A 12163-nucleotide genomic window follows, 5' to 3' on the forward strand; every position below is an offset into this window, starting at 1 on the left:
AAAACTATCATCTTATCTTTTAAATAAGTGCCAGTAAAGTGAGCCTACTGTATTTCAGGTACTTGTCCTAGGAACTTACAAAAGGGAAGAAATGTAAATAAATAAATCAAATAATATCTTATAGGTGCTACATCAGAATGTGCCTTTTACAACTGGGACAGAAAGAGAAAGCGATCAATTCAACACGTGTCAGTAAAAATCTCCATTAAGAAGGTTAATATCTGGGCTGAACAATGTCCTCAAAATTAGTAGATATCCCCCAAGTGTGTATGTTGTAGAAAGAGGGTGGGAAGTAGTCCAAGTGAAACATCATGAACAAAGGTAAAGAGGCTAAACCAGCATGATATGTTAGGGGAATTAAAGTTGTTCACTATGATTTTCATTGACTAGGAGAAGAAGTGAGATGAGCATGAGAGGGAAGAAGTGACAATAGAAAGGTAGGATGAACTCATATTATGAAAATAATTTCTCCCATGCTGTGGTGTTTGGATTTTATCCTTTAAGCAAAAAAGAACCACTGAAGAGGCATGACATGATTTTTTAAAGAAATAATTCTGACATTGAAAGAAAAAAGCAAAACTGAAAGGGAAACAACAGTTAGGCTAATACAGCAATTCAGAAGAGAGATGACAGAAGTCTGAAGCGATGCCATACCATAGGGAATAAGGAGGATATTTGAGATATGTTAAAAAAGTATATTGTTCAGGACACAATTGGTCATTGAATGTGGAAGGCACAAAAGATGACTCAAATTTGGGGTGTGGCTTACTTGGTTATGGTTAGATTCATTCACCGAAACTGGATCTACTGGAGGAAGAAAAATTTTGGAAATGAGTAAAATATGTTTTATTTTGGATATGTTGATTCTGAAGTATCTTATGGGGTATTTAGATAAAGAACTCATTTCAGGGGTGTACAAAGAAAAAGGAATCAGAAACTATATTAATAAAAAACAAAGAGGAATAAGAAAACAGAGACAGGGCCACCAATAAAGTAAAAAGAGTTTCATGTAATGTTCAACAATGTTCTGTCTTATAGAGAACGTAACTAAGATAAAGACTGAAATAGTCTTTTTGGTTAATTTGCTTTGAATTGGGCAACTGGATCAACATTACTATTGTAGCTTCCAAAAATAAACAGCTTTGGAGGCCTCACTGAGGTGGATTTAAGAGTGAACAAGAGAGAAGCTCCAGGTAATAAAGAAGAATGGCAGCTACCTACATCTTTGTCTCCCCATATCCACCAGAAACAATAAAGAACAACAAGAAGAACAAATAAATTTATACAAAAATCATACCCTCAACCTGAGGAAAAGATAGGATATATCCAAACCTCAAATTACAGTTGACCCTTGAGCAACATGGAGGTTAGGGGTATGCCAACCCTCCATACAGTTGAAAATGTAAGAATATAATTTAGAGTCGGCCCTCCATATCTGTGGTTCCTCCATATCTGTGGTTCCACATCTGCAGATTCAATCAACCAAGGACTCAACCAAACTCTGCCAAAACAACAATCATAGAAAACTGTAACAAAACAGAGCAAACTGAATTAAAACACTCAAATAGCATTTGGGTATATAAAAAGCAACCTGACTTGAAAACTCAAAAAAACAAACAAACAAAAAAACAACAGAAATAGGCAAAAATAACTGGCATAATTGAGATGATTAAATTCAAGAAAGAAATGGAAGATAAGGCAAAATCATAACATAAATTAAGATTAAATTACAAGGTGCCCATAGAGAACAGACTAAATGAAAATTTAAGAGGCAAAGAAGAAATGCAAAATAACAAGCAATATGAGAAAGGAAACAGGGTTAGAAAGAGTGAAATGGTGGACAAAGGAGAAATAACACATGTATAATTGGAGTCTCTGAAGAAGAAAATAAAAACAATGTAACAGAATTAATACTTAAAACTATAATTATAAAAACTTAATCACAAATAAAAAAGATGTGAATTTACATTTTGAAAGGGATCTCAAGGTAACTGGAAAAGTAAACCTAGAATGTTAACTCTGAGACATATCCTGGTAAAACTATTTAGACTTAAAATTAAAAAAAAAAAACCCTCAAGGATTACAGGCTACATGACCAAATAAACTGTAAAGGCAAGAGAATTAGACTGGCATCAGTCTTCTCAAAATCACACACACACACACACACACACACACACACACATATGTATATGGCAAGGCAACAATGGAAAAGAATTTTCAGAAAACTGAACAAGTGTGAATCAAGGATTTTATATTCAGCTAAGCCATCCTTCAAGTATCAGTACTATAGAAAAACATCTTTAAACATAAGAACTTAGATAATTGTGTACAGATGAGCCACTAATGAGGAATCTAGTAATGAATGAGCTTCATTCAAGCAAGAGATGACTTGAGAAAACTTCAGCCAATAAACAAATTAAAATGACACTGAGAATTTATATTTAATAGAAGCTTTATGACAAATGAGTAATAGGGATGACAATGCAAAACCAATATATAAACATTTTATGTGTGACCAGGTAGAAATAAGATAACTAAAAAATGGAACATAAAGAAGAAAGTAGAATAAGCTCATTGGTTGCTGTATGCTATATAGGCAATAGGTGTGAATTAAGGGTTTTAAAAACCTGATAAATCAGAAAGTAAACATTTAATGACAATGAGGATAAAGTAGAGGGAAATTGGTAACCACTAGAAAAATTCAAACCTTCCTAAATATCAACAAAGTTTTTAAAAAAATAGCAAATAATGTACATTACATGGAGAAATAAACAGAGTGAATGTAATAATTATAAAATTTTCTGAAAGACTTGAGACCAAACATTCAGTCATATTAATAAATATAAATGGGTTTGACACATCTATTAAAGGAAAAGTGCTTCCAATCTGGCTCTCAAAGCAAGAACCAACAGTATGACACATATAAGAATCAAAGTTATTTAAGAAGGCTAAAAATAATGGGATGGACAATGGAATGCTAGGTAAATGAAAACAATAAGAAAGTAAGGGTACCAGGCAAAGTATAATCTAGGCCAAAAAAGGAAAATTGTGACAAAGAAAGCTCTCTTTTAATGCTAAGAGCCACAATTCACAATAAAGATAATAGTTATCTTGTGCCAAATAACACTGTAACCAGAAGATGCAGGAAGACAAAGATAGACCTGCACTAATAGTAGAAGACGTTAACAAACAAAACAAAGTACAGGACAAAATAAGTACAAAAAATGACTATGTATATAGAAGACCTAAACAACATAACGTAGACTCTATGACTATAAATCAAACTTGACATGCTGATAGTAGACTGTATACCATCTAAAGTACATATAAACTATTCATAAAAAGTAATCATATATGAGGCCACAAAGTTCCGTAAAGTAGAAATATTAACAAAAAATATCTGATCACAATGTAGTACTAGAAATTATTAACAAATCCAAAAAGCAAAAATGATCTTCTATTGAAATTAATAAACCTTATTTTAAATAATCCTTGGGTCAAATGAGAAATTCAAATTGAAAGTAAAATTTTCTAATAATGAAAACACTTTATATCAGAATCTATGACATGTAGTTAAAAAAGCAGAAAAATATTGATCAATAAAAGAATTAAGAATAAATGAATTAAATTCATAAATTAAGGAAAACCTCAATGAGTATTAACTTTTCAGAATTGTCACTAATACCCAATACCCCAAATTATGAAAAGAAACAAACTCAGTCATTACCCTTATCTTTTCCCTCTTATTTGCCTCCATTTTGTCATTGAGGAAATATTGGAAAAGGCTGGAGAGAAATGGGCTAACTTATGAAAAAGTGCACAATGGAGATGACTTTTTGAAGTGAACGCTCCAGTGCTAAACACTGAGTTGGGAAATAATTTAAAACCCACATATCTTTCCCAATGGGAATGGAAAGATTTCTACTAGGCAATATGAATGATGATACACAATATTTACTATCTCACAGAGAGACTTACAGAGCTCAGCAATTCTAACAAAACATCTCAATCACACCTCCACTCTCCACCCTTCCCCACAATTCCCTCAGGCTACGAAAAAGTAGATAGAATAGGAACTATCCAGGCCTCAAACTACAGTGCTGACTGGAAAACAAATTGGTTCAAGTTAGAAAGTATGAAGAAAGCCAAGCCATTTTATTGCTGATAGAATGTACAACACAGACCTCCAAGCATGAACAAGATGAAAAGAAACATTCTGGCAACTCTGTAAACACACCATGGCAAAAAAAAAAAAAAAAAAAAAAAAAAGAAAAAGGAGTAAAGAATAAATGTATAAATGAATTGAAACAATGCATGCAAACTACAAAGAGCATGACTAGAAGAAAACACACAAAATAAATTTCCATAAAGTGCTTCTTGAGCAACTGATGAAAATCTAAATACAATAAACAAAAGCTCAAAAAACAAGATGATTTAAAAAATAGAATTAGGAAGACTGCTTAGCTATAAAAAATGAGAAACCAAAGAACAAACAAATATTGCTACAGAATCAATAAATAAATTAGGAACAACAGGTACACAGGACAAGGCTAAAAAAATCAAACTGACTTTATGTCCATTTACTAAGGTGACACCAAATGTGAATTTGGATCAACTAAAAGGAATGTAGAGTACTGGAAATTGCAATACTTGAGTATATATATATTTTTTCCTCATTAAAAAGTTGCTTTAAAATAGAGTTAGGTGTTTAGAGCAAAAATAACAATGTATTCTGTAGATTCTAATAGACACAGAAATAAAATGTAGAAAAACAAAGGGCAAGGTGGGAAAAATGAAAGAAGAAAGTTTTAAGAAAGTTTCTTAAAATGTGAAATGGCATATTTTTGGTGGACAAACTCTTAGGGTGGCCTCCATTATGTTCCAATCCTGGTGTTCACAACCTTGTGATTGCATCCCCTTGAGTGTGGGGATCCAGGACCTGTGACATGCCTCTAACCAATAGTATATGGGAACAGATGTATGTGATTTTGCGTATTATGTAAGAGTTCAGCTGCCATCTTTCTGGAATCTCCCTCTCTGTTGCTGGTTGTGAAGAAGCAATAGGCCATGTTAGAGAACCACATGTGGTAAGAAATTGCTGATGCCTAGAGAAGCAGAGAGCACCTTCTGGCCAACAGCCATTAACCAACTGAAGTTTTCAGTTCTAGCTGCAAGGAACTGAATGCTGCAAAGAACCATGTGTGTGTGGAAGTGAATCTTTTCTGAGTTCAGTCTCCAGGTGAAAACTCTGTTCTAGCTGACACCTTGGCCTGGTGAGATACTAAGCACAGAGGACCCAGTCAAGCTGTGCCTGAACTCCTGACCCACAGAAGCTGAGATATTAAAGATTTGTTGCTTTAAGCTGCTTAAGTTGTAATTTGCTATATGGAAATAAAAAAAGGATATTATTAATATAATGTTTAGGTTTAAATCTATCATCTTGTTATTTGTTTTCTCTTTATCCCACCTATACTTTGTTTCCCTGTTCTTTTTCTGCCTTCATTTAGATTATTTTATGTTTCATTTTACCCTCTTTGTTGGGTTTTTGCTATAAATCTTTATTTGCTTGTTTTTTTATCTTAGGATCTGCTTTAATTACATATCTTTATCACAGCCTACAGTCAAGTTATGTTATACTGCTTCAAATATAGTACAATATCCTGTACTTTCATTTCTCCCTTTCCCACCCTTGTGCTATTATTGTCATTTATTTTGCTTTTACATATGTTATAAACCTCATACGATTTTTGTTTATAGAAGGAAAATATCTTTTAAAGAAATCTAGAGAATAAGAAAAAAATCTTATATATTTATCCATGTAGCTGTTTTCTTTGCATGCCTTGTAATTTTTGACTGGATGCCAGACACTTTGAATTTTATATTGTGACTACTGGATATATTTTTATTCCTATACATACTTTTAAGCTCTGTTCCGAGGTGCAGTTACTTGGAAACAGTTTGAGCCTTTTGCCTCTTGCTTTTAAGATGTCTGTCAACACTAGATCAGTGCTAAGTGTTGGAATAATTATTCTACACTGCAATTACCATCTGTGTACTCTACCCAATTCCTAGTCAGTCTTGAAATTTTCCATTCTAGCTATCAAGAAAGGTTCCCTCTAATCATCTCGGGTAGATCAATCTTTTCCTGGCCTTGGGTAGTTTCCTCACATGCATACAATTAGTCACTGTACAGATACTAGAAGGTGACCCTCTGAAGATCTCTAGAATTCTCTGTGTAGCAATCTCTTCTCTAGTAACCAGTCCTGTGGTCTTAGTCTCCCCAGACTCATAGTTCTACTTCCTCAACTCAGTTAGTTCAACGGGCTCTGCCTGGATTCTCCCAACTTGTACCACAAGGTGGAAACTCTCACAGCAATAAGATAGGGTAATACAGGGTTTATCTCACTTTCCCCCCATCTCTCAGGGCTCATCATACTTTCTTGCCTGATATCCCATGTCTTAAAAACCATCCTTTCATATATGTTGTCTATTTTTCAGTTGTTTTGGACAAGAAGATAATGCGGTTACTTTGTCTTAGCTGGAAGTGTAAGTCTTGAGTTATTTCTTATGAAAAACAAAGGCTGACTGAGCGTTGAACCAAGAGTGCAAAGGGCAGAGCAAAGAGCCCAATGGAATCATTCTCAAGAAGCAGGACTGGGGGGGAAAAAAAAAAGCAGGACTGGGGCCCTAATCAAGCAACTGGCAACATATGCTTGACTTAATTTTAGAATTACTAGCGAACAGTGACTAAAATGTGCATCAAGTTTTCCATATTTTTCAATGAATGTTTCTACTGCAGTAACTATATACTTCTCTTATTACTGTATGTTTGATAGTGTGTGTGTGTGTGTGTGTGTGTGTGTAAGGGGTACAGATAATTTGTCTAAGTTCACAGGTCTTCAGATTGAAGCACCTGAGTAACCTCATCTCCATCTGGGCCTGATTTAGATGGGATCCTGAATTTTGAGTCTAAGCCTAATGCCCTACTGGAATGGGACTTTCCTGGGTGGATTTGAATATGTTTTTCACATAGGAGGAGTATAAGTTTGTGGCCAGAGGGTGGACTGTGGTAGATTAAAGATGACCACAAATTATTTGACACTACTACCACTGAGAGATAGGGTTATGACCCCTCTTCTTGAATGTAGGTGGGCTCTGTGACAACTTTATCATAAAAAGAACACAGCAAAAGTTAAGCTGTACCAGACTCTAGAAGAGTGGCACCTTCTACCTCTTATCTCTCGGAACTGTCTTTTGGAATGATTGCTCTGGAGGAATCCAGAAGCCATATAGCAGGTCCAACTACCCTGAAATTACCATAGGAGAAAAGAGTATTATCAGCCCGTCCCCAGCTGTTCCATTCATTCCACTATAGGCACCACACATGTGAGTAAAGGAACCATTTCCACTATTCCAGCTTCAGCATACACTGTATGAAGAACAGAGTATCCAGACACATGACCCCAGTCATCTCCAGACATTTGAGCTATCCCAGCTGAGGCCCCGGACATCTTGAAGCAGAGGCAAATCATCCAGCTGAGCCCTGACCAAACGTCTCCCCTATAAAACCATGAGATATAATGAAATGGTTATTATTATAAATAACTAGAACAGGAGGAAAATCAGGAGTTCATTTTATATATGCTTACTACCGATACAGTTACAGAACAGATGTCAAGTTGGTATTTGGATATGTGATTCTGGAATTCAGTGAAGATGTCCAAAGTGAATAAAAATTTGGAAAACAACCTCCTTATTTTGTTCTATTTTCCTTTTTCCATAGTACTTATCACCTCTGACATCTCCTAGACAATTTATTTATTGTCTAATGTGTACTATCTGTCTTCTCTGATACAATGTAAACTCCTCAAAGACAGGGATTTTTGTTTTCTTCACTAATGTAACCTCTGCACACAGACCGGTGACTGGCATACAGAAGACACTCAAATATTTGCTGAGTAAATGAACCAACTTAAAAATAGTATTTAAGACCATTTTATTGAGAAAATTACCTTGGGAGAGAGTGAATACAGTAGTTATGGTTTGAGAATAGGCATTTCAACACTTAGAAGTTGACAAGAGGAGAAACCAGCAAAGGAGATTGAGAGGATGCAGCCAGTAAGGAAAGAGGATAAATAAGAGACAGTGTTCTAGAAGCAAAGTAAAAATAGTGTTTCAAGAAGGGGAGGTGATCAAGTATGCCAATGAAGCTGGTAGAGTAAGATGAGCATTGACAATAAATTATTTGATTTGGCAATGTGGAAGGAACTGAGGGCCTTACCATAAACAAAACTAAAAGTAGTAGAATGGTGAGAATGAAGTCTAACTACTGAGAACAGGAAGAAGATGGAAGGAAAGGAAACAGACTTTTTTAAAATGAATTTTGCTCAACTGGAGAAGAGAAATGGCTAGGGGTGGCAGTATGATGCCAGGGCTTGTTGTTGATATATTATAAAAGGTTTTGTATGCTAATTGAAATAATCTTATAGAGAGGAAAAAATCTAATAATTCAGAGGGTAGAGGCATTTGAGTAGGTGAAAAAGGATGAAATCTAGTAGTATATAAATTAGTTGACTAGCTCTAGGTAAGGACAACAAAATAATTTACCTACAGTTATCAAGAGGAGAAGCAGAGTGCATGCGTACAAATGCAGGTATATTAATTAGATGTGGTAGAAACTCCCTTCCATTTAGTTCTATTTTCTCAGTAAAACAGGAAGCAAGATTCATCAGCTAAGAATGAAGACAGAGGAGGTGTAAATAGTCCTTTAGCACTGTACTTGAATACACTTGGCACATATCTTGCATTAGAACTTATATTGTGCTGCAATTATTTTTGAACATGTCTCTTGCACCACTAAACTATGAAATAATTTAAGGTATAGGAAGTATTTTTTTATTTTTGTACTACCACTATGCAACAAAATGCCCTGCAAACAAATGTTTGTTAACTCACTGATTGAATAAATGAATGTTAAAGATTCCTCTGCGACTTTGCAGCAAGGCCAAAAGAGTCTGAAAACAGCAATAAATAAAATACTATCAAGTATCAATGTGATAATAACTTAAATCCAATTTTCAAATATTGAGAATCTGAAACCATTAAACTTCCAACTTTTATTAAAATTTTAAAACTGCAGATAGAACATAAACATTTCTCTTTCTTCAGGATACTAAAGAAATGAGATGTCAATATTAAAAATAACTACGTCGAGTTAGGAGTTACTCTAGAGTACGTCACATTGATTCTAAGTATTCAACATTTCATGACAAAATGTCAAGGTTCTGCTCCAAAAAAATCAACATCTTTGAAAAAGGGTTACTACAAAAATATCTTCCATATAAAAAATAAAGTAGGAACACTCTTAGAGACCATGGCCATATTTTATATGTATAGGGTTTTTCTCTTCACACCAAGTGTAAGAATAAAGGAAAATGAAGAACCTCAGATCAAATGGGACAACAGAATGTGTTCCTGACACTAAAAATACTCACATTACTTAAGATTTTGTAATAATCAATACAACTCCAAAATGATGATTTGGCTAAAATTTTTAACGTTCATACAAACCCCAAACAAATGTAAACTGTAATTTTTGGAACAATTACTTTTAAAATCACCAAAATTCAAAGACATTATTTAAAAATGCAGAAATAAAAACAAATCATGAATATGTTATATACCTTATTTAATTCTTAATTACTTCTGGGACATTCTTTTTTCCTTTAATTAAAAGAACAGTAGTAATGTATATGCTATTGGTAGAAAATTAAGAGCCTCTATAAAATGCTGTGAAAAGAAATTTCAATTATTACTAAATATGCCACTCTTAGTTTAAAAAATGCAAAAGAAGCTAGTCAGCAGACAAACTTGAAGCAGACCCGCTTCCCTCTGAAGCAATGATTTGCTATACTTCCTAGGTAATTCTTCAGAAAAGTCTTTCTATGTGTTAATAGTTCAGAATACCAAGACATAGGTACAGAACAGGACATGAACAGGTCACACAACATAACTGGTCTTGCTCCACAGTTACTACAATGAAGTCCACAGGAGCAGGTGGGGAAGGAAACCGACACAATCCAGTGATGCAGTTGTCATAAACCCAGATCATGACTCTCTTCCTATTACCTGATGATCAGTTGTTTAGTTAGATGCAATGGAAATAAAACTGAAAGAAATCTGAAGAGGAAATAAAAAAATGAAAAGTATGTCTCAACATTTTTTACTTTTGGTGAAGTCAAATGGTTTCCACCACTGAGCAAACTGCAGTACTTTCTTCCTCTGATCCTCAAAGCTTTCTCGGATTCCTTTCCTCCAAAGTCTTGGTTCCACATCCAGCATCCCACCAATGATTTCCTTTCAAAGAATGAGAAAAATACAAACACGTGCATGTATAAATACTAAAAACAGGAATGAAACTATTTCTATGTATTCTGTTACTAAATATAACATTAAGTAGTTCTCCGTGAGGATGCTCAAATTTTACATAGGTATTAGTTTCAAGTTAAAAATAAACCTTCTTTTCATTTAGTTCTAACTATGCAAACCCTGTGATTCTAGGGGTCCTAGCTGTGTCTCCTGTCAAACAATTTGTCTATTTTGTTGCTTGTTAGCACATCTATCAGACAGCAGCAAAGGGGAGGAAGAGAAAATGAAATTTAACTAATTTGGTCCTTATTAGCTGCTCTGGTAAAAGTTTGAAGAAAAAGTTGATCAACACGTAGCAATTATTAACTTGGTTGTTCAACTACAGTTGAATCTCAGGCTAATGTTCTCTCTACTACCCAGTCTAGTTAAAAGCCAGTTTCTTCTACTATTAGCTGTAGATCTTTTTTCAGGAAACAAAATCATATTTTAGTACTAATCTAAGCAAACCAAGAATTAAAAATTATAAATCACCTTCATTTAAAAAGTCACATTCCCAAGCCCTGAAAGGAATGGATTTCTGTCTGCTTATTATTGTAGATCATTTCCTTCATGATCCTCTTCCTCTTCCTGATAGCTGTGCTATCAGCTACAGAAATTAATCAAATTTATGATAGTGAGTATCCACGTACAGAAAGACATGGGGGAGATTTATAATGCTTCGAGGAAGGGAAGTACAGTAATACAGAAAATCTTGGGCTAAGGGTTGAGTTCTGTATATTCAGTCTAGGTCTACAGGATTGTGTGGTAAGACCTTGGACATAATCATTCTAAGACATAGGTTCTTCATCTTAACAAATATACTAAAGGGACCTACTATGTACAAGCAAGTGCCAAATATTGTAGGGGATACGGAGATAACTAAAATACATTTCTCTGTCTTCAGAAAGCTCATAACAGAATGTGGAGCTGCGGTGGGAGTTATAAAGCAGAATAAGGCAAATGTCAAAGCAGACTTCACGGAAACTCTAAAAGAAAGAAGATTCTAATTGTTGGATAAATCAGGAAAAGCTTCATGGAAAAGGAAACCTCTTTTCAGTGGGAAAGGGAAATAAAGGGGTTAAGAGAGACATAGTTTAAAAAGAGGGCACATTTAGATTTAATGCAAGAGTTTCTTGGCACCAGCCAATCACTAGCAATGTAGTTTAAGAAAGCCTAGCTTATAAATTGATCTAGAACTGTCTATAAAGCATCAAGTTTTGTCTCATGTGTACCATATAAGGACTGATTCTTGTTCTGTTACTGAAGCAGATGTTAATGGAAAGAGACCAACCCTTCTTGCTCTCTAAACAACTGCAGGCTGAAGGGAGTTTTGGTCTCATAGGCTGTTTCTTGGAAAGCAGATTTTGGGGAAAACGGATCAATGATGTAATGCTAACTAAAGAAGCTTTCCTTTTAACATTAAAACAGTATCATAAAAACCATAGTACATGCATAATATTTTGGGGGGGCGATCTCCCAATTAAATTTATGCAAGTTAAAAAATTGATATTTTACTTCATTTTCACTAGAATTAAGTATTCTTTTTTTGAAAGAAATAAATGCAGAGTCGTAAAGCTTTGAGTTATAAAGCTCTGTTGTATAACAACAGAATTTTTCAGAGCAATGAAAACAAATTTCTTTCTAGTTAACTGTGGGAAAAGATATTCTGAAAAGTTCTCAGACAAGTTTCTGTAACATATCTCAACAGTTCATAGATGAATGTGATTTTAGGCCTCTAGTTAACCTTTAAGGATAA

General features: G+C 34.4%; 1 protein-coding gene across 3 annotated transcripts in view; it reads right to left on the reverse strand.

The window, feature by feature from the left end:
* Positions 1 to 1475: 1475 nt before the first annotated feature.
* The window catches only part of CWF19L2 (CWF19 like cell cycle control factor 2), a gene marked incomplete at its 3' end in the record, with an annotated part of 168843 nt that continues 158155 nt past the window's right edge, over positions 1476 to 12163 (reverse strand). For 2 of the 3 annotated variants that reach the window (XM_079708102.1, XM_079708104.1), the window contains exon 18: positions 10213 to 10356. In XM_079708102.1, coding sequence (XP_079564228.1) covers positions 10213 to 10356 — 144 coding nt within the window. Of the gene's footprint in view, positions 1502 to 10212; positions 10357 to 12163 lie in introns of those variants that run through there. The other variant, XM_079708103.1, reaches the window with a different exon arrangement.

This window comes from Hyperoodon ampullatus (assembly GCF_949752795.1).
Source record: "Hyperoodon ampullatus genome assembly, chromosome: 7".
In the NCBI taxonomy this organism is placed as follows: Eukaryota; Metazoa; Chordata; class Mammalia; order Artiodactyla; family Ziphiidae; genus Hyperoodon; species Hyperoodon ampullatus.